Raw genomic sequence first — 22,434 nt, 5'->3', positions numbered from 1 at the left:
CATGACCTAGTACATAACAAACAAAAATATATATACAACTAACATGAAAGTCTCAAAGGCCAGTTATTTTTTTAAATTCTTTTTAATGTTTATTTATTTTTGAGAGAGAGAGAGGGGGGCAGAGCACAAGCAGGGGAGAGACAGAGGGAGGGAGACAGAATCTGAAGCAGGCTCCAGGCTGTTAGCACAGAGCCCAGCATGGGGCTCAAACCCACAAGCCATGAGATCATGACCTAGACCAAAGTTTGATGCTTAACCAACTGAACCACCCAGGTGCCCCTCAAAGGCTAGTTCTTAACTCTTATTAAAGAAGATGCAGCCTACTATGGTCTGTTTTGTTCTATTTCTTTTTAAAAAGATACTGATCTCAACTTGCTGAATTGATTTCATAATCTTGCAAATAAATGTGCACTTTAGTTTAAAAAATATTCCTCCATGACCCCTAAATTTACCTGTGCATGAAGTTTTCAGGGCTTCTGCCCTTACACATTTTGATTCTGTGGCCTAAAGTGGAACCCAGGAGTTTCTGTTTTTATTAAGTGATAATTTTGATGTAGCCTTGGGCAAGTATTTGGGAACTACTAATATCCAATATAATATAAACTATTTTGTTTAAAACTAAATATGTCATATAAAATTGCAGAAAATGGGGCACCTGGCTTACTCATTTGCAGTAGAGTATGTGACTCTTCATCTTGGGGTCATGATTTCGAGCCCCATGTTGGAGGTAGAGTTTGCTTAAAAAATAAATAAATAAAAATAAAATAAAATTGCTGAAACCATCATCATGACCTTTAAAATTATTGCCCTTTTAATTTTAGGAAATCAATCAGCCATTACCTAAATTCTCTAGACTCCAATATTCATATTATCTAATGTAATTTGGTGAGCCATTTTATGTAGTGATTGACAGACAAAGGATGATTAAATTCCTCTATTATAGAAAAAACAGGCTGGGCATGTAGTAGATTAAGTTACTTTCTGGTTTGTTCCATTCAGTAGTGATGTTGTCTTCTTTGACACAGACCAGTTTATGTCTGACTTGGAACACCAGCCATCAGGTTCAGCAGAGAAATGGCCTAACCACAGTGAGCTCTCATGTCCAGCTCCTTTCTGGAGAATCTAGAGGGTGAGTGTTGATTGAAATGTGTCATTGTTTTTATACCCAAGTCTGGTATTTGCATGCAGTGGCTGGATTTGCATGTGCTACAGAGGATGGGGTATACATGGGCATCTTGGTAGGTCCACTCATTACCTTTGGAGCTACACTTTGACTGCAAGACTCTGCTTTTTATTAAAAAAAAAACTTTTTTTAACGTTTATTTATTTATTTTAAGAGAAAGAGTGAGAACTTGTGTAAGTGGGGGAGGGGCTGAGAGGGAGAGAGAATCCCAAGCAGGCTCTATGCTGTCAGGGCAGAGCCCGATCCCAGGAACTGTGAGATCATGACCTGAGCCAAAATCAAGAGTCAGATGCTTAACTGACTGAGCCACCCAGGGCCCCAAGACTCTGCTTTTTATTTATTTATTTAATTTATTTTTGAGAGAGAGAACGTGAGCTGGGGAAGGGCAGAGAGAGAAGGGTACTGAGGATCCAAAGCAAGGTCCATGCTGACAGCAATGAGCCTGATGCAAGGCCTGAACCCATGAACCATGAGATAATGACCTGAGCCGAAGTTGGAGGCTCAACTGACCCACCCAGGCACCCCAAAACTACTTTATAAATCGAACCATATTCAGGCTTGTACACTAGTACTTATGAATTTAATCTGGTTTGAGTAGAAAGCAGGTGTTTAACTGAATTTATTAAATCAAAGCAGAGAAGCCCATCTGTAAGAATTCTTTGGCTTGCGGGTGCCTAGGTGCCTCAGTTGGTTAAGCATCTGACTCTTGATTTCAGTTCAGGTCATAATCTCACAGTTCATGAAATCGAAGCCAGCATCAGGCTCTGTGCTGACAGTGCAGAGCCTGCTTGGGATTCTCTCTTTCTCCCTCTTTCTCCACCTCTCTTTCTCTTTCAAAACAAGTAAATAAACTTTAAAAAAATTCTATGGCTTGGGTGCTGAGTAAACTTGGTTGTCAGTCAAGTGTATAAGTCTGCTCATCTCTGGTCAATCAAGTACTCTTAAGTTTTGACGTGAGACAGTTTGGAATGAAAATAAAGCAGGACATTTTATCCATGTGCCAGAGGAAACCTGGATCCTTTACCCTTGAGCCTCCCCTGTAGACCCATGTGTGCATTACTAATAATTCTTCTGGGACTCCATTTGGAAAGAATCCATACAAGTGAAGTCTGCATGAGGGAGGGGGCTGGGCCTCAGGCCACTCTACCTCAGCAACCCACCAGGAACACAACTCTCCCTCACTATCATGCAGCTCCTTTCTTTGAAGACTCTGAAAGCTTCTCAGGGGTGCCTGGGTGGCTGAGTTTGTTTAAGTATCTGACTTCGGCTCAGGTCATGATCTCACGGCTCATGAGTTTGAACCCTGAGCTGGGCTCTGTGCTGACTGCTCAGAGCCTGGAGTCTGCTTCAGATTCTGTGTCTTCCTCTCTCTCTGCCTGCTCATGCTCACTCTCTTTCTCTCAAAAATAAATATTATGAAAAAGATTTAAAAATTTTTTTTTCAACATTTTTATTTATTTTTGAGAGACAGTGAGCAGAGGAGGGGCAGAGAGAGAGGGAGGCACAGAATCCAAAGCTGGCTCCAAGCTCCGACCTGTCAGCACAGAGCCCGGCATGGGGCTCAAACCCACCAACTGTGAGATCATGACCTGAGCTGAAGTCGGACGCCCAACCGACTGAGCCACCCAGGCACCCATGAAAAAAAAAATTTTTTTTTAATGTTTTTATTTATTTTTGAGACACAGAGAGTCAGAGCATGAGCAGGGGAGGGGCAGAGAGAGAGGGAGACACAGAATCTGAAACAGGCTCCAGGCTCTGAGCTGTCAGCACAGAGCCCAACGCGGGGCTTGAACTCATGGAGTGTGAGATCATGACCTGAGCTGAAGTCGGACGCTTAACCGACTGAGCCACCCAGGTGCTTCCTGAAAATTTTTTCTAATTGAGAAGTAGAATAAAGATTCTGAAAGCCACTGAGAACATATGTGATAGAAATTATAAATATATAAGTTGTAATTCTCAACATGCCATTTGAATTTAAATTTAATGAATTTAGATTTGGAAGAGAACTACCCAGATCTTTATATATGAGATACTAAGCCTCTTGATTAGACAAGGCACCAAAACATTGGCTTCTCCCAGAAACTGAGCCTACCCTGGTCTCACATCACTCTTGTCTCTAGTCATGAGAGGAGTAGAAATAGCAACTAAATTCTTGCATCTGTCTAAGGAGAGTTATAACCTGAAGGTTTTTTTTTTTAATTGAAGTATAGTTGACATATAATATTCTGTTACGTTTCAGGTGTCTATCACAGTGATTTGCTATTTTTTTTTGTTACCATTTTATTTATTTTTATTTATTTTTTATTTATTTTTTTTCAATATATGAAATTAAAAAATTTTTTTTTCAACGTTTTTTTTTTTTTATTTATTTTTGGGACAGAGAGAGACAGAGCATGAACAGGGGGAGGGGCAGAGAGAGAGGGAGACACAGAATCGGAAACAGGCTCCAGGCTCTGAGCCATCAGCCCAGAGCCTGATGCGGGGCTCGAACTCACGGACCGCGAGATCGTGACCTGGCTGAAGTCGGACGCTTAACCGACTGCGCCACCCAGGCGCCCCTCAATATATGAAATTTATTGTCAAATTGGTTTCCATACAACACCCAGTTTGCTATTTTTATACATTACAAAATGATGCTTGTGATAAGGCTAGTTGCCACCTGTCACCATAAAAAGTTACTACAATATTATTGACTATATTTCCTATGCTGTACATTACAACCCCATGACTTGTCTGTTTTATAGCTGGAAGATTAAGTAATTTACCCTAGTTATATTTCAGCTGAACCAAAGATTAAAGTTTGCTCTCTTTTAGAGTTTACCCCATAGCTCTTCCCATGCATGAAGCAATAAGTAAGTTGGTCCTAGTGATCTTGGTAAGAAGCATTTCTGTGGAATGAGGGGATCAATGTATGACTAAGGGGTGAACAGGAAGTAAGAACATAGAAACAGCAGGCAGTGTAGATAACTCCTTTAAAATATTAAGCAATCATAGCACCTGGGGGTGGTTCAGTTGGTTAAGCATCTGACTTCAGCTCAGGTCATGGTCTCACAGTTTGCGAGTTCAAGTCCTGCATCAGGTGAACACAGGGCGTGCTTCAGTTGGGGCCTGCTTTGGGTGAGTCCTGCTTCTCTCTCCCAGTCTTTTTCTCTGTCCCTCGTGGGATATTCTGTCTCTCTCTGTCTCTCTCTCCCTCTCTTCCCTCCCCCCCCCTCCGCTCCTCACTCACTTGTTCCCTCTCTAAACAAACAAAAAAGGTTTCTTTGCCAAGTCCTCCAAAAAAAAAAAAAAAAAAAAAGTTAAGCAATGAAAGAAAAAAATAGATATAGAGGGTTACATGGAGTCTAGGGTTTTTATTTGTTTGCTTGCTTGTTTAAGATAGACATACCATACTTCTCAATGTTGAGAAAGATCCAGAAGGGAAGGTAGGTAGATCAGTTGAAGAGCTGGAAGAGTGAAGAAAAATTCTTAGAGCATGTCTTGAAGAGGGAAGCATATAGCATCTGTAGCTCAGATGCTGAATGCGCCATGTAGATTTATGGCTTTGGAGCTCAGGTTAGGCCCCTGGAGGTCAGAAATTTGGGTGTCAACAGTATGTATTTAGAAATGGACAGGGGGCGCCTGGGTGGCTCAGTCGGTTGAATGTCCGACTTTGGCCCACATCATGATCTCACTCACGGTCCGGTCCGTGAGTTCAAACCCCGCATCGGGCTCTGTGCTGACAGCCTGGACCCTGGAGCCTGCTTCAGGTTCTGTGTCTCCCTCTCTCTCTGCCCCTCCCCCACTCGTGCTCTGTCTCTCTCCTTCAAAAATAAATAAACATTAAAAAAAATTTTTTTAAAGTGGACAAGACTATTCACAGAAAATGTACAATGTGACAAAAAATAGGTATAAGGAAGGAATCTTATAATCTTAAAATTCTTCTGAATCCAACGTCTTAACGCAAAAAAGAAGTGGTTTTTGATTTGGGGGTTTTATTTTTTCACATTTCACTTTTTGCTGATACAAAAGGTTACATGCTGATACTTGAATACACTTTTAGGTACCTGTGTAGTGTTTACTCAGCTGGAGATATATTGTTTTTCTTTGAATAATGTTTTGAGTTACAACCTTTTTTAGAGGAAAGGTCTGTAGGACACTGAGTATAGCATCACACACATAAGAAATTTCTTAAAAAAGAAAGGACTCTCAGTAACAAGACTGATACCCCTCTAGTCAGGTTCATTGAAAACAAGTGTCATAATTTTCCTGTACTAGTATTAAAAGCTAGTGTGAAGGGGCGCCTGGGTGGCTAATCGGTTAAGTGTCCAACTCTTGATTTCAGCTCAGGTCACGATCTCACACTCCATGAGGTTGACCCCCAAGTCAGGCTCTGCACTGGCAGTGCAGAACCTGCTTGGGATTCTCTCCCTCTCTCTCTACCCCTCCCCTGTTCATGTTGTCTCTTTCTCTCTCAAAAACAAATATGTAAACTTTTTTTTAAAGCTAGTGTTAAAAGTAAAAGATCTCTTTTGATCTGTATATATATAATCAGGTTGTCCTGTGGTTGGAAATTGTCTAGTATTCAGGGTGAATTTTAAAATGACTTAGTTAAAAACTTGGTGTGATAAAGCTCAAACTGGTTATTTTGGTTCTTAAAATACTTAATTATTCTTTCTGTGTTACTTTATGGTGGTGAGTTTTATTTTTGTTAACAGTATAAGCTAGGTTACTATAATAGAGATTCCAAATACAGTGGCTTTACCACATTGGAAGTTTCTCTTACACCACAGGTTAATCCAGAGATAAGGATTCCTTTATTTCATTGTTCCTCTATTTCCTTAGGTATTGTCAGAGTAGAGTCACCACTTTGAAGCTAGAGGTAGGGGAAAAGGAAGGGAAGAGGTTATTGAGTCTGCAGTGAGTAAGATACACTTTTATTCACATTTCATTGGAAAAGAACAAATTATGTGGCCCTACCTACCTATGAAAGGGAAGCTGTGAATGTAGTTTGTAGCTAAGTGGCCATGTGACAAGTTAAATTCAATTACTTAAGAATGAATTAGGACAGTTAGCAGTCTACTATATAGACACCTTCTAAATTTTCAGGAACTTTTTTTTTTCTTTTTTTTTTTTTTGTCTTTAGCTTAAGAAGGTATGTTAATCAAACTTTGATAAATACAGATTAATTCTTCAGGTCATGCCATAAATCAGTGAATTCAGTTATTTAATGTATTTAGTTTAGATGGTATTCTTACAACTCATCAAAAACCTAAGTCTATCTTAGCAAAACTGTTCTAGTATTACTTTATGGTTTATTATTCTATATTTCTCATCCATTTAAAATCATTTCTATTTATTTCCAAATTTCTCATTTTTTCATTTCAAGTAAAATTCAGAAAATGATTGCAATCTTCATTTTGTAAAAAATAACTTCTCCAGGGGCACCCGGGTGGCTCAGTCCATTAGGTGTTTGACTTTGGTTCAGGTCATGATCTCAAAGTTTGTGGGTTCAAGCCCCGTGTCAGGCTCTGTGCTGACAGCTCAGAGCCTGGAGCCTTTTTTGGATTCTGTGTCTCACTCCCCCTGCCCCTCCCCTGCTCATGCACTATCCCTCTCTCTCTCAAAAATAAATAAAACATAAAAAAAAAAAAATTAAAAACTAAAAAAACCCCAAAAAACTTCTCCAGGGGTGCCTGGGTGGCTCAGTTATTAAAACATCCCAACTCTTGATTTCGGCTCAGGTCATGGTCTCATGGTGTATGAGTTCAAGCCTGCATTGGGCTACACACTGGCAGTGCAGATCCAGCTCCCCAGTCTGTCTGTCTGTCTGTCTGTCTCTCTCTCTCTCTCTCTAAATACATAAATAAATAAGCTTAAAACAATAATGTCTCCATAAAATTGTTCACCAGACAATACTTTTAACTTGGGGTACAGGGAAGGGAAGAAAAGGTGAATTTGCCAAACTTGGATGAATGTTCATTGCAGTTTCAAGATGAAATAACACATAAATGGAGTCTAATTATACCCAGAAATACTTTACAAAAATGCTCCAAGATGTTCAGTTGCTTGTTAGAAAGGCCCTTTGGGCTTTTGCATATATGACTGTGTATCTGCCTACTCCAGAAACAGTGTCTTCGGTTACCCTGCCCCTCTCCCCTGGGTGGTGAGATTTCATACCATACCATGCTTGTCAGCTCTAGCTCTGAAACCTTAAGCTCTAAATAAGAGGCCTTTTGTTACTCAGACACCATATTCTTTTGTGGAGAAATAGCATTCCAATGGACTGGTAATTTGGATAGCAATTTTTGTATAAAAAAATTGTTCTTACAGCAAATATTGCTGATGGTTCTGACTGCTTCTGTTGTGGTGGCACAGACAATCCAGGTGTTGGGTTAGTGGGAGTTGATGGCACCTGTCACAAGTGGGCCAAATGCTGTGACCCATATAACCTGTTCACATGGGTGTTGAGGGTTGTTGACTCTTGTTCTATGTTTTTAATTCACTTTACTCTTTAAAGGAGAGAAATGATAAAATTGTATAGTAGGGGTATACAACTCTTTCTGCTCTTAAATTGGTGGGAAAAAAAAGCCATCTCACATACTTTCTAGACTAGGGTTTAAATAAATGAATAAATTCATGCATATATATATTAAAAGAAAGTGGAAAATGAAGTTGTAAGCCTTAGTATTTTTGAGAAATAACTTAATGTCAAATCACTTAAGTTGTTCACTTGAAACTAATGCAACATGTCATCTATACTCAGGAAGCCCCGCAGCACGCTCTGTGCTGACAGCTCGGAGCCTGGAGCTTGCTTCGGATTCTGTGTCTCCCTCTCTCTTTGCCCCTCCCCCACTCACATTCTGTCTCTCTCTCAAAAATAAATATTAAAAAAATGTTTTTAAAAAGTAACTTAAATATTGTTTTGTAAATATTGCTGATAATTTACATGTAAATTACACCATAAGTTTGTTTACCAGTAATAATTTTAACTTGCTTAAGTTGACGCTCAAATTTTGATCACAATGGAAAGATATTTCAGGAATCTAGAGGTAGACGCCCAAGCCCAAAGCTCCCAGCCTTAGGGAGAAGTGAAAAGCAAAGAAGAGCAGTGGACTCTGTATACCGCACTGCGCTCGAGTCATTGCTAAAGGATGGCAAAAGGACTGCTTTGTTGTAGTTCTGACTCCTTGTCCTAAAATTCATATTCACTATTCACCTGTAGCAATTATTTGAGCATAATTCTTGTTGTTTTTCCAAGTCCCCAAATTATATTAAAAGATTAACTTGGCAAGTTAATTTTACTCAGCACTCAGAATGTACCAAGCTCTAAGGGTTTGGTGGAGAACAAGATAGATAATGTCCCTGCCCTACTGGAACTTAAATCTACTGACTAATTATTATGTATTAATATTATGTGTTAAAGTATGTTTGAGTATAGTCAGTTTGAGTGCTTTTTTGTGCAAAATCTTCTTAGCTTTATTATAGTCTTAAATCCCAGTCAAGGAACCTTCCAGATTGCTTCAACTGTGTGAGATTAGGCACAACAGGCAAAAGGACAACAGAACTTTGATAAAGGGGAGCAGAAATAACATAGCTTTGATCAGGCTTTTACTATAAACAGCATCACCTGGCTACCTTAAAAAATGATGTGTTTATCATCAAAGTGTACTTGGTAAGTGGGTGGATAACGCTGGATATATACCCTCATCCTCAAAATGTAAGCACTGACTTTCTCATAAAGACACAGGAAAACAATACATTGTATTGGGGGGGGGTGTCTTTTTATTTTTTTTAATGTTTATTTTTGAGAGAGAGAGAGTGTGCACACAAGCAGGAGAGGGACAGAGAAAGGAAGACAGAATTTGAAGCAGGCTCCAGGATCTGAGCTGTCAGCACAGGGCCTGACGCAGGGCTCAAACCTATGGACTGAGATTGTGACCTGAACCAAAGTTGGATGTTCAACTGACAGAGCTACCCAGGCGTCCTGGTTTTTGATGATGATAAAGCACCATTTGTAATCACCTTGTAGTTTTAAAACTTGAACAGTGAGATAATTTAACAGTGTTACATGGCAGCTTGGAACATCTCTGAAGTCACCATCCTTGGAAGGGATAAGTGTTGGGAAAAGATGACTGACAGCTGGTACTTGCTTCTATATTTGGCTTGTTGCCACAGCTGGGAGACCTGTCTAAAATAGACACATAGAGACTGTCAAAATCAAAATCAGATGTCATGTGTTAGTTTTAATAACATTCTCTGGTCCCCTTCCTATCCTATCACCTAGTGAACTTTCAGTATACTAGTTCCCAGTAGTCTCCAAGTAATTGTATTGAATTAGGATCCATTTATTCAGTCATCTGAAATTGATGTTTCCTCATTAGTAAGGTCCTTGCCCTTCAGGAGTTCACAGGCTATTGGAGAGACAGATAATGATGACCCCTACTGATAATCTAATGTGATATATTATGGTAGAGGTTATGCATGGAGATCATGGGCCATCCTTGGGCTCCCTCTCAGCATGAGACTAGCCCATTGACTTAAACATGGAATCCACACTGAAAACACTGTTCCTTGCTCGTTATGTGGCTTGGAATAACAGGTGCCAACGGCTGCCTTGTCTATTTATGTCCCCTTTATATTCTCTCTTTCCTGACTCCCTCTCCTCTCTGTTAACACACTCATTCTCCCTCCCCTGGCATCAACACATGTGTCTGGATCTTTTGCATCTTCTTTGTCTAAATGATTCCCCCCTCCCCCCCACCAGTTTCTCTACTCTTGGCCTCCAAGAAGTGATAGGTTTTTGGAAATCGATCCCACTATTTACTGAGCAAATTAGGTGAACTGTCAAAGCCTCAGTTAACTGATCTGTAAAGTGGGGTAATAGTTATCTTAAAATGTTGTGAAGATTGAAATAAGATACAAGATTTCAGTTGCAAACTCTCATAGATGCTCAATAAATATGAAGTGAATGTTCCCTTCTGATAGCCATGAGTATATGAATTTGAAAAAAATTTTTTAAATTACCTAAACTGTAAAAAGATTGGATGTTAATACTTGAAAGGGGCGCCTGGGTGGCTCAGTGGTTGAGCATTGTACTCTTAATTTGGGCTGAGGTCACTGTCCCAGGGTCATGGGATCAAACCTTGCATTGGGCTCCTGCTCATGCTCTCTCAATTCTCTCTCTTTAAAAGAAAAAAAAAAGTTGTTAATACTTGAAGATTTTTTAAGTGACTATTAGTGTCTTCTTGGCTCTATGATCACATCACATTCTAAGTATAGAACTTTTTTTGTCTTGGCCTATTTTTGTTTATAACAGCTGAATTGAGATATAATTTATTGCTATAAAAGTCACCCTTGAGAATATACCATTCAGTGGTTTTAGTATATTCACACAGTTCTGCAATATCACCACTATCTCATTTTAGAAAATTTTTATTACTCCAAAAAGAAATCCCATGCCTGTTAGCAGTCATCCCCCATTTCTTCCTCACCATAACTCCTCTGTCAACCACCTATTTTCTGTCTGTGTGGTTAGTCAGTCCTGGCTGTTTTATACAAATGGAATCAGACAATATATGATCTTTTGTGTCTGATTTCTTTCACTTAGCATAATTCTTTCAAAGTTCACCTATGCTGTAGCATGTATTAGAATTTCATTTCTTTTTATTTTTTTATTGTTATTTTTTTAACGTTTATTTATTTTTGAGACAGAGAGAGACAGAGCATGAACGGGGGAGGGGCAGAGAGAGAGGGAGACACAGAATCGGAAGCAGGCTCCAGACTCTGAGCCATCAGCCCAGAGCCCGATGCGGGGCTCGAACTCACAGACCATGAGATCGTGACCTGAGCTGAAGTTGGATGCCCAAACGACTGAGCCACCCAGGCACCCCTTCATTTCTTTTTAAAGCTGAATAGTATTTCCCTCTATGGATAGCCCATAATTTGCTTATCCATTCATCACCTGGTAGGTATTTGGGTTGTTTCTACTTCAGGGCTATTATGAAAATGCTGCTATGAATTTGTATTCAGGTACAAAGTTTTTTTGTTTTTTTGTTTTTAATGTGTATCTTGAGAGAGTGTGCAGGCATACAAGTGAGGGAGAGGGGGAGGGAAAGTGAGAATCCCAAGCAGGCTCCACACTCAGCTCAGTGTGGAGCCTGATGTGGGGCTCAATCCCACAACTATGAGATGATAACCTGAGCTGAAATCAAGAGTCAGATGCTCAACCAGCTGAACCACCCAGGCGTAAGTTTTTATGTGGACGTATGTTTTCAGTTCTTTTGAATATAGGCTTAAGAGTATAATCTTCAGTTGACAAAGCAAAGAATTTTCATTTCAAAGCAAAGAATTCTCATGATGAGAGAACTGAAGGTTCTTACTGAGGGGGACTTTGGGGTTTTCTTTCCATACTTGTTTCTTTTTTTTTTTTTTTTCCAACGTTTATTTTTGGGACAGAGAGAGACAGAGCATGAAGGGGGGAGGGGCAGAGAGAGAGGGAGACACAGAATCGGAAGCAGGCTCCAGGCTCTGAGCCATCAGCCCAGAGCCTGACGCGGGGCTCGAACTCACGGACCGCGAGATCGTGACCTGGCTGAAGTCGGACGCTCAACCGACTGCGCCACCCAGGCGCCCCTTTACCCGTTTCTTAAGATTGGAGTTTTTTGTATTAGACCTCACAGAGCACTATGCTTCTAGGAATGCTTGGCTTGTCACAGAAACCAACAAAAAGCAAGGTTGCTCGCTTCAGCAGTGCATATACCAAAATTGGAACGATACGGAGAAGATTAGCATGGCCCCTGCGCAAGGATGACATGCAAATTCACAAAGTGGTCCATGTTAAAAAAAAGAAAAAGCAAGGTCTTTTCTGAAAGGATGAGAAACAATAAAAAAGGCCCATATAGTAAAGAATGGTTTATTAGCATAACAAAATAACTCCCAAATCTCTTATTCTCACCAAAGTATTTATTTTCATTCACTTTTCATACAGGGTACACTGCAGGAATCAGAAAGGGAAAACCCTCCTGTAGAGATGTAAATTAAGGAAAAGTTAGGTGAATGTTAACACATTTCAGATATATCGTATCCTTTGCTCTAGAGCATAAGCTTTTAGAGGGAGGGTAAAAATGTTTCCTATTCTCTGAGCCATCTCCCTTCCCAACCCAAACTGAACTGAAAGGGAAAGAGGTGTCTGGAACAGCTTCTGGAAGGAGGTCTTCATTCCATCCAGGAGCAGGCTTTAAAGCACTGCATTTACCTTTATAGAAAACCATGGAGAGGGAAAAAATGTCTTTGAAGTGGAACTCGCCATTAAGCGTCATATGGTCAGTCACACAGAGGTCACTAATCATTCTCCCTTTTCTTGTTTTTCAGTGAACGAGATAATTGGGAGAGACATGTCCCAGATTTCTGTTTCCCAAGGAACAGGGGCGAGCAGGCAGGCTCCCCTCCCTGGTCCCGATTCCCTGGATTTGGGAAGATCCGATGGGCTCTGACAGTGCTCCCTGCAGCCATGTGTCTACCACCATGTACTTCTCAGCATGTTTCTCTCCTTGGACCTTGGGTTTCCAACTCTGTGGCCTTCAGGACTGGCGCCAGGAGTTGGGATCACTATATGTGGGGAAATCAGCATTCCTCCACCTCAGGCCTTGGGTAGATTGTGAAAGAACAAGAGCAGCATAGACTGAGCTTTGGGGAAATGAGCTTTGCTTTTTATATTTAAATAGGATACTTTTATATGATGGGTGCTTTTGAGTGTGAATGCAGCAGGCTCTCGCATTTCAGAGGTGCTGCTTTTGCAAGTGACCTGGTTGCTTAGCTATGATTGGTGATTTGTACTCCTTTATGGTCATTTGAAGGACTCTTTAGCTTTGATGATTATTTTTAAAGTAGGAACTTTTGATAAAACCTTCCAGAGGCAAACATAATAGAAAAAAAAAAAATTCTCCCAAGCCCACACCTATGCCTCAGAAACAGCATGTCCTAAAGCCTTTCATAGATTTATAGGAAATAAAGCCAAATGTAGCTCATACCTCTTTATAAAAGTAAACTGTTAAAGTAAGAGGAGACCATTCCAATCATTGAAGTGTTGGAATATTAAATGACATTCCAGAGCATAGCCTTTTGTAACTTTCTAGGTGATCTTTCTGCAATCTCTCCATACTGACTCCATGTTGAAATTGCTTTTTTGCCTCAGGGCCTTGGGTAAGATAGCTACGCATAAGGTGACTTTGAAAGGTGGGTTGTTTTAGCTTCGTAGCTTTAATATCTTGCCATCCTGCAAACAAGTAGGCTGTGGACTGCTTTTCCCTTTTGTGCCCTCTGGTCCCAGACCTTTTCCACATGGGAGTATCCTCATTTGGCTGCTCTGTAACCTTTGAAGCCACAGTCTCATGATGGTTTAGGCAAATTTGCTGGTTCTAACTAATTTCTAGAGGCCATGCTGTGTCAGAAGCTAAGCACAAATGAGCTATGCTTTAGAACAGTAGAGAAAATGCAGGACTCCAGATCGGAAGCTTTTAAGATTCACAGTGGCATGGAAAGCTTATCCCTCATTCTGTTTACACTCTAAAATGATTCTGGCCTACCGTGTCCCGTCTACGTGGCCTAAAACCAGCCTTTTCCCCCAAAGGCTTTGGGGCAAACCCAAACATGCAGTAGCATCACAGACCTGACCCTCCACACCAAAGATACCCTGGTGCTGCTGCTGGTGAGGCTGGTGCCCAAGGCCGGGGCCAGCAAGAAACTCCAGCCTGCTGTCTACCAAAGGAGGTGCCCGAGTTGGGTGCTTTTTCCAAACCCCCCTTTATCCCTCCCTTTAATGGGATTAGGTACCTGTTCTAAGGCCAGGCCCATTTCAAAGCCCCTGAAGCTTGCAGTATGTTTTCAAACGAAATCGTGTAATTTCATTTATTCAGGAAGCAAATTTTTTGAGTGCCTATTATGTGTGACAGTGTGCTGAGCTGGTCAGAGGGCTTGATGTTGTTACTCCTGGGGATTAGGAGTTCTGGATGCCAGGACTCTCTATTGAAGCCAAGTGGGGCCTAGGCAGCGGGAGCCAGTTCGTTGCCCACCACCTCTAGTCAGCCGGGTAGGAGCTGTTGACCTCCTACAGGATGAAGTATGGGTTGTTTTTTTTTTTTCTTTTTCTTTAAACCATGATGATTTATATTTTTTCCTTAAAACTAGTTAGAGAAAAATGTCTGTCCTTCAGCAAATCACTCTGGTCCCTCCTGGAGCTGGGTGTTTTTAGATTTTCTTTTTAAAGTAAGTTTTATATCAGAGTGTGGATAGTGAGATTTGCTTCAGGGCCTGTAGTTGGAAGCCCACAGCTTCCTTTGGTTTGGAGGGGTTGTGGGAGGCGGGCGGCCCCTGACTGGAAGTTTCAGACAGCTGGTCAGACTTGCCTCCGCCCTCTTGCCCCTGGGGTAGCTGCCTCACAGGAGGTTCTTGTAAGAGTTCCCCTTACAAGACCCTTTGGGGGTTGCTCTGCTGCCCTCAAGAATAAAAGCCTCTATGATCCAGAGTTGCTATGCACCAAATTTTGATGCCTTTTAAATACCTTGATGCCTGTAGCACTAGAAATGCTTTCCTATTTAAAATAAAAGTTAAATTTTAAAATAGAGCTTTATATACTATATGAGCAGTCTTGTATCATTTTGTAAAATCTTTGGCTTACAAGTCAATATTTTTTGGCTTTGGAGGTAAAGACTTTAATCCTGTGCAACATAAGTGGTGTTAAAGCACACATCCACTGAACTATGCAAGTTGACTTCAGTAGCAGCGTTTAGCAACTGGGCATGTCCTAGCACCCACTCCTACCCCTTCCAGCCTGTGCTAGATCTTGAATTGAGGCATGGGTTAAGCAGTCTTCTGCTTACTAGAGATACACACAGAAACATGGCTGAAAACAGCTTGAAAGGGAACAGAGGTCTTGTCTTCAGGTGCACATGTGGTGTTACTATCTGAAGGGCAACCTACCCTGCCCAGGGCTAACCACTATCACTAGAGCTCTGCTGGGTCTGCCTATGAAGCCCTGTTTTTAATACTCCGAACAGATGGTCATCTTTAAGGCTCAGGTGAGCTAAAGTTTGAAACCTTATATTTTATAAAATGGGCAATGTTCAGTTAAGGAACTGGATCTCAGTTGTGTTTACAGCACTTGGGATTGTTTTCTTACATATTTTGTATTTTAAAACCTTTTGTAGGAGTATAGTGCTCCTTACACAAATAACAGAGAAGAGCCAGCAATTCAGGTTCCTCAGTTACAGTGCTGAAATAATAAATGGTGATCGGTCAACGGTGTCCTTGAAATCTGCCTGAGTTTTCCTCTGCCTGGGGCAGGTGTGGAGCCCCTCACTCTGGGGTCCAAAGCTAAGGAGACTTTGGCTTTTAAAAAGTCCACTTGGTTAGAACCTTTGTTTATTTTACGGAGGAGTGAGTAGAGTTCCAAATTCCTTCCGAAGCTTCAGTTCTGTACCCTCTAATGGGTGCAAAGGACATTCCACGGTGTCTGCTGAGTTCAGGACAACTGGCCTGCCCAAGGTGTGCATGAAAAGTAGGCAGAAAGTCCCCTTTAAAATTTGAGCCTGAGTTTTTGTGAGGGCCTCCTGCCCCCTAGTGTCCTCTGGGGATATTGCAGTATAGTCCATCAAAACAGCTTGTGATTTTGCCACAAAGCTTGTGCCAAGCTGGAGGTCCCTTAGATGGGACCACCTGGCACAACGTGGCCATTGAGGTCCAAGTATCGTGGGAGCTGGGGCCAGCACCCTCTGCCTCCCTGCCCCCTACTAGGAGGGATAGGGGAAGGTAGAACATTGGGATCTTTACTCAGAAGTTCCCAGGAGTCATACGTTGAAGGCACCAGGGCTTACATTTTTAAAAAGAAAACAAGCCTGCTGTGGACACCAGCCCCACAGAATCTGAGGCCATGGCCAAAGCTGACCAAAGGCGCTCGGTGCTACTCAGGAGGCCCAGATCAGGCCGTTGGGAGCAGGGTAACACAATTCCACCCCCAGTCCTGCATGCAGGGTCCAGCCATCATCTTTGGGGTGAACAGGCAGGGCAATAAGTGGGAGGTGGAGCTAGGGCTTGAGCTCCTCTAGGTGCTTTCTGAGAGCTTGGACAAGCCAGAAAGAAGCCACCTGTTTGAGAGTGCTGGTTTTCTGGATGCAAGAGAGTCATGTTAGACATCAGCCAGCTCTTACCTCCTGGCTCCCTCACCTACAAACACACCCACTCTTTGGGGGCCTGTAGCACAGTGCGAGGCGGGTCACCAACAGGCATCAAACTGGTGTAGTCATCAGGGGCTAACTGCAGAAGGGAAAGAGATTTAGGGGAGGAAGCTCCAGCCTCAATCAGGTTCCCAAGCCCTCCAGCCACACCTCACCTGATAGGCCTGGAAGATGCTGAGCAGATCCTTCATACCAGTGGTATATGGGACACCCTGCATACGGACCAGGGCTCCTGGCTGGGACAACACTGAGGTGGAAGCAGAGGCCAGGGCAGCAGGGGGCGTGGTGAGGTAGCCCACAGTGGTGGGGGAAACTGGGGGGCTAGGATGGGAGAGGCAGGAATTTAGGAAAGCAGTCCCATTTATGGCCTAGACCAAGACCTGCCTCCCTCTTCCTTTGCCTGTGCCTTGTTTAGTTCAGTTCTTCCTGCCTAAAACCTCTGCCTCTACAGAGTCATCTCCATTCTGATTTGTAGATGGCATCAGCCAGGCCACATCTGTCACTCCCGTGTCCATCTTAGTATAAGTCTGAGCTCTAACAGACCTTGGATTATCTGGTACAGGAAGGGGATCATGACCCTCCCCCAAACCAGGATGGGGACAAGACCGGAGTTTTCTTAGCAGCAGATACCTGGGGTAGTAAGCTGTGTAGTTCATGTAGAGTTGAGTGGCTGGCCCTGGGTAGTAGGCAACAGGGGTGGGGGCAGCAGGCACCCTAGCAGCCGGGAGCAGTGCTGAAGAGGGATATAGAGCTGCCGTCTCAGTGGGAATGAGTGTTGGGGTGGCCTGGAAGGTGGCGTAGGTGGGTGGTGAGAGGCCTGGAGGCAGAAGTAGAGAGTGCATCTGCAGGGAGCCCAGCACTGCCCTGGATGAGGCAGTCAGAAAGGAGTCCCCACTGTAGAAAGTGAGAGTTATAACAGCTTGGCCCCCACATGCCTCCTTTCCCCAGCCCCTGAGACACTCACAGGGCAGCTTGCAGGGTGGAGGGGACAAGCCACTACGGCCCAAGGTGCCTCCCATCAGCACACGGCTCATCTCCTCTGTGGAGCAGGGGACCACTTCCACGTAGCGTTCCTTCATCACTTTCTTATGGCAACGCTGAGCAGCAGCTAAAGCCCGCTCTGCTGATGTCATCTGGATGAAAGCATCACCTGACGGCCGGCCCTGTACACATGGTGGTCTTGTAAGCAATCTGTCGTATGCAAGAATGCCTTACTCCCAACCACACCCCCCTTCCTAGTTACGTGTGTCTCCCCACTGGCAGCAGCCTCACCTGCTGATTGAGCACCATGTGCACACCGTGGGGCCGGATGTCAGCAGCTGCGTCCCCCAGAAAGCTAAGGATGTCTTCAATGGTGGCTGTGTAGGGCAGGCCTCGAAGGCGTACACAATCTCTCCCAGTCCCAGCTGCCAGTGGAAAGGGGATGGGCAGCAGTGGAGCAGTGAGTGTAGGAAGGAGTGGGCTGGATGCATAGCGGTTGAGGACCTGGTAAGGAAGGCAGCAACAGGCTGGTCACGCCGAGTAGGGCCGGTGCACAGGGGACGGAAGGGGCACCCTGGAGAATCACACAGAGGGTAGGGAAAGCCCTGGGTGCTCACCTGCTGCACCTCGGCCGCAGTGCTCCGGAAGAGTTCAATGTATCGCTTACCCAGTATGCCCTTGTGCCTGCGCAGCGCAGCCTGTGCCAGCTCCTCACAGGCAAAGAGGGCAAAGGCATCACCAGTGGGCCGGCCGTCAGGGTGGCGCACAAAGAGCAGCCCATCAGCACCCCCAGTCACCGGGCACTCTGGCCCCAGAAAGCCTAGCACATCTGCCGGCCCAGCTGAGAAGGGCAGTCCCCGTAGCCGCAGAATCACTTGGTCTTCCCGTGACAGGAAACGAGCCACCTCTAGTGATGTGCCTTGGTGGGAGGCATGGGAGTCACCTACTGACTCCATTTGTGCCCTTCCAAATACCCACCTACACCTGGCACAGGGGAGCAGAAAGGCAGGGGGTGGTGGGCAAGTGGGACATGGATCAAGAACCAAGGGAACTAGGTGCTGTTGGGAGCACACTCACCCCCTGCAATCTTGACAAACTCTTCTCCTGTTGCTTTATATACCTGTGGGTACAGTGGGGGCAGCCCATGGGTCTCCAGCCTGGCTGGCCTCAGCTCTGTCTTTCTTCACTCCCAGCCCAAAGCCCCACCTCAATATAGCGGACACCCATGTGGTGCTTGTGTCTCTGCAGCGCTAGGTCCCGCTGCTCGCTGTCCACAAACCGGATGAGAGCCTCGCCATTTCTGCGGCCCTGGGCGTTGAGGCAGAGTGCTACACCACCCCTGCGGAGCCAGTGCTGGGTTAGTGCTTCCTGGGCGGGCCTGCCCTCCTGAGCCACCCATCCTGCCTGCTGTACCCACCTGGCAATGTTGAGTCCTTTGAAGAATCGAGCCACGTCCTGGTCTGATGACTGCCAGGGCAGCCCACGGGCCCGAACTACAGTCTCACTGTCCACCACATCGGCCTTGCTGCTGTGGGGGCAGGGCACAGAATCAGAGCTGTCCAGCTATTGTCACCCCCACCCCTGCCCCCACACTCACCAAGGACCTGTCTCATATTTCTGCTTTACCACCTCTGCCTTCGAAAACAATTGACCTGAGAGGAGATGGCATGGGGGTCAGCAGGGTCTGGTGGAGGGGGTCTCCCCACCAAGCTCTGCAAAAAGAGGACAGTTGAGGGGGATGAGGTGACAAAGGAGCATCTACCTGTGGTCTCAAAGAAAGTAACAAGTGGGGAGGGGGACTTTGAGAAAGTTAAGAGGTAGACATTCACCCAGTCCTGAGAGCAGGTGACAGGTGGCGAGGGGAACCTTACCACTGGGCCCTTCGAGCAGGTGGAGGATGACAGCTACCATTGTCTTCACTTCCCAGACCCCAAAGTCATCCTCTGTGGCATCTGTCTCCAGCCCCAGGTCTATGAACAGGGAAGTAACAGTGAGGAAATCCCAGCATGAGCACCAATCTTGGTCCCACCTAGGTCCAAGTCCCCTACATGGACAAATGCAGAGTCCCGGCAAACATTTGTTTGGATCCAGGTAATATATGCCCTTACAAGTCCCCATCCCAGACATATGCAAACATATGTCCATATTTCAAGTGCACCCCAGCACAGACACAGAGGCATGTGCCCTCAAGGACTCAGCAGATAATGTAAACTTGCATGTGTTCACATAACCCTCTAGGATGCACATACTCAAAAACTGCCTGCGGCTTCCCCTCCACCCTAACCCTGCTGGGGTCACAGATACCCTGTGCCATGGTGGCCACGGTGAGCTCCCTGGCAGGGCAGGCACTTGGGTGCTGCACATGGAATTCTCTGCGGAGGTCGTAGAAGGAGAAGAAGGTGTCGGGGAGCATCAGGTTCTAGGGGCACATGGGAGTGGGCATGAATGGAGGGAACTGAGCTGCCCTGCCCACCCCCACGATGGGGGTCCTGGGAACCCTACCCCCTGTTGTGCCCTCAGTGGCATACCTTCCTGGAGGCCTCAGGGTGCAGGACCTGTCGCAGCAGCTGCTGCCCATCAGTGCATAGCATGTAGGGGCCCCCGCCCAGCAGAGCCACATCCCCGCTCACCAGCTGTGAGAACTGGGGATAGGGAGTGGGGAGAGAGACAGACAGACTCACAGCTGGGTGGGCAGGAGGAGGGAGGGCACAGGCTGCAAAGCTGGTTCAGCTAGATGTTCAGCCCTACCCTGCCTGGGGAGGAGTTGGCCACACCTGTTGGGTCTGGCTCTGTGTCCCTTTTCTCCCCCAGTCCACGGTCACTTCTTCCAGGCCAAATGGGGGTAGTCACATATCACCCAAGCCCCCATCACACACACTCCAAGAGTCTGGAGTGGTGCCAGAGCAAACACCTGGTGGAGTGGGATAAGCAGGTGGGAATGGGCGGGGCAAAGCAGGTTAAACCTGTCCCTGACCAGGCACCACCCTCAGACAGGTGGGGGAGGCCCAATCCTGCCTGAGGCCCAGCTGGCTCACGGTCAATGGCAGCCCCGCCTCTTAAGTCTGACCAACCAAGAAGCAGAGAAAATCCAAGGACAGAGCCCCATACCTGGACGCCAGGGGCAGCATGAGCTTTGACCCACACCCTATCGACCGGCTGGCACGGGCTTGTTTACTCATGGGGGGGGGGGGGGGGGAACTCCTCGCCCAGTCTCCAGCAGCCTTACTACCTCTGGAGAACAGGTATAAGCACTAAGCGGGGGCCCAAAGCAAACCAACCCAGTTCTCCTTCAGCACACTCCCCAAGTAGGGGCTAGCCTGGGAGCCCTTCAGGAGCAGGCTCAGGTTCAACATCTTTGTACCTAAATCAAGAACCACCGGAGGAGTTGTTGAGAAATGAAAGTATTTGTGCGTGTAAAGCACTTAAACTCATTACACTTAAGAGTCAGGCACAGGGTAAGTACAGTAGTGAAAAAACAGCAATGGGAACCGCCTCCCACTCCAGCCAGGGCTGGGAGGCACCCCGGGCCTTTGCACTCAGGAGTCAGGTAGCCTCCAGGCGGGGTCCGGACAGCGCCCACGCCTGGCCAGCCGGCCGGGACAGGCCTAGACGAGCAGCTTACACCTGGCGGCGTCTGCCTCTGAGGCAGACCCCGCCCTACGCCCCCGCTCCTGCGTCTCCTAGGAGGGTGGGTGGGCCAAGGACGCAGGCGGCAGGGACTGTGACCTATGGCCAAGACCAGATCCCTCGGCCCTTTTGGCTTCCGACTGCTTTTCTGGGAGACCTGGCCAGGCAGGTCCCCAGAGGCGTCTCAGCCTCACAGCCACGCCGGCCGGGACCCTAGCAGGGGTCTCGTAGCCTCCATCCCGCGGCTCAGTAGGAGTGGATCCCTGGAAAGGCTGAAAAGTAAGGTGCCCCCAGGAATGGCCGGCACACGCGGGAATCTCTGAAATTTTTAAACAACAGGAACTCGTCCTACCGCCCAGGCCAGTTGGTCGCAGCATGCCAGGCCCTGCCGCCTGCCTCCTCTCCCGCCAAGAAATGTCCCGCGGCCTGGCCATGTCTCCATTCACCCGGGCCCCAGCACTCACCTGCTGTAGCACCTTGTCCAGCGGTTCGGCCCGCGCCAAGCTGTCGGCGCTCAGGCCGCTCGCCTCGCGGCACTGCGGACTCAGTGCGGCCGCCTCAGCGCGAACCAATGACTTGTGCAACGTCCCCACCTACGAGCGGCGGGGGTAACCGATCATCCACTGTTCGCCTCAGATCCTGAAACAACCTGGACACCCTGCTGCCCCCTTTTCATCGTACCTGACGGCTCCTCGGCTCCACCACTTGCCAGACTAGGAGGATTAAGTCGGTCTCGTCGGAGCCCAGGTCCGGCCCCATCGCACCGGCCGTGGCTCCGAACAGTACGACTAGGGGTCCAGGTCCTGGGCGGGGGTCGGTGGCGGAGTCTGAGGCGGGGTTCGAGCCCGGGGGCGGTGGCTGGGGAGGCGGCGGAGTCATGGCCGCAGAGGAAGGGGGAGCTCGGCCAGACACACGCGGACCGACGAGGTGCACGCAACGCACCGGCCGACGGCAGACACGAATCAGTTTGGGCGGGACACCGTGTGTGTCGGGGGCGGCACCTGCAGCCCGGCTGGCGCAGTGGGCGCTGCTGAGACCCGCCCGCGGCGCCCCGAGGGGCGGGGCGGCTACTGGCCCCCGCCCTCTCTGGGCGAGTTACCTGTCCTCCCCGCCAGCCACGTGACCGAGGGCGTCTTGGGGAACCGAGGGAGAAGGCTGCTAGAGCCTAACGCAGGGCAAGCGCGCTCTGACGCCGGGCCGGGATTCGCACTCATGGCCCGGACTCCCGCTCCACCAGCGTGCCCTGCCTAACTACTGGGGCGATCTCATCTTCCTCCAAGTCCCTCCTCACCATGAGGCCTACGCCAAGAAAAATGCAAAGCCAGGGGCTTTCTGCAGTCCCTAAGGGTCACACGGGATTTGTGAAAATCACCAGAAGGCAGTCTAGGGGCTGTGGGGGTCACGACGGCCGGTCTGGGGATGGTAGAAGTC

At 46.4% G+C, this 22,434-nt stretch overlaps 2 protein-coding genes and 1 non-coding gene across 11 annotated transcripts in view; 2 read left to right on the top strand and 1 right to left on the bottom strand.

Moving 5' to 3' along the window:
- Window positions 1-12,911, top strand: part of NFATC3 (nuclear factor of activated T cells 3) — a 138,389-nt gene extending 125,478 nt beyond the window's left edge. For 4 of the 5 annotated variants that reach the window (XM_086689067.1, XM_086689068.1, XM_025920517.2 and 1 more), the window contains one exon: window positions 12,536-12,911. In XM_086689067.1, the coding sequence (XP_086545193.1) occupies window positions 12,536-12,657 (122 nt within the window). In that variant the 3' untranslated portion in view covers window positions 12,658-12,911. Of the gene's footprint in view, window positions 1-1,025; window positions 1,130-12,535 lie in introns of all 5 variants that reach the window. The other variant, XM_086689066.1, reaches the window with a different exon arrangement.
- LOC112857603 (U6 spliceosomal RNA) lies at window positions 11,902-12,006 on the top strand. The gene has a single exon (XR_003223333.1). It is a non-coding gene; the product is annotated as a U6 spliceosomal RNA (small nuclear RNA).
- Window positions 12,110-22,061, bottom strand: ESRP2 (epithelial splicing regulatory protein 2). Of its 5 annotated transcripts, XM_086689072.1 has the most exons (16): window positions 21,685-22,033; window positions 21,468-21,596; window positions 19,905-20,018; window positions 19,681-19,795; window positions 19,248-19,346; window positions 18,974-19,028; window positions 18,794-18,904; window positions 18,583-18,715; window positions 18,454-18,496; window positions 17,994-18,295; window positions 17,668-17,880; window positions 17,360-17,558; window positions 17,026-17,212; window positions 16,551-16,716; window positions 16,369-16,474; window positions 12,110-15,697 (listed from the first exon to the last, which is right to left on the bottom strand). In XM_086689072.1, the coding sequence occupies exons 1-15, from the start codon at window positions 21,880-21,882 to the stop codon at window positions 16,385-16,387; spliced, it is 2,154 nt and encodes a 717-aa protein (XP_086545198.1). In that variant the 5' UTR covers window positions 21,883-22,033; the 3' UTR covers window positions 12,110-15,697; window positions 16,369-16,384. The 5 variants fall into 5 exon arrangements, with proteins under 5 accessions (XP_086545198.1, XP_086545199.1, XP_086545197.1 ...); XM_086689073.1 differs by having other exon boundaries at window positions 12,110-16,474; window positions 18,794-18,901; XM_086689071.1 differs by having other exon boundaries at window positions 12,110-16,474; window positions 21,685-22,032.
- Between the last annotated feature and the right edge of the window lie 373 nt (window positions 22,062-22,434).

Source organism: Puma concolor, chromosome E2 (genome assembly GCF_028749965.1).
Source record: "Puma concolor isolate L17-30 chromosome E2, mPumCon1.1.hap2, whole genome shotgun sequence".
Taxonomy (NCBI): domain Eukaryota; kingdom Metazoa; phylum Chordata; class Mammalia; order Carnivora; family Felidae; genus Puma; species Puma concolor.
Note: the sequence above shows the minus strand (reverse complement) of the source record. Positions and strands in the feature narration are given on the sequence as shown.

Coding starts and splice junctions, on each gene's coding strand:
- ESRP2 (XM_086689072.1), bottom strand. CDS start 21,882: ATGACTCCGCCGCCTCCCCAGCCACCGCCCCCGGGCTCGAACCCCGCC. Junction 21,597..21,684: donor TGGAGCCGAGGAGCCGTCAG/GTACGATGAAAA, acceptor CGCCGCTCGTAG/GTGGGGACGTTGCACAAGTC. Junction 16,475..16,550: donor GCATCTTCCAGGCCTATCAG/GTGAGGTGTGGC, acceptor TCCCTTCTGCAG/TTAGCCCCTGATGACTACAC.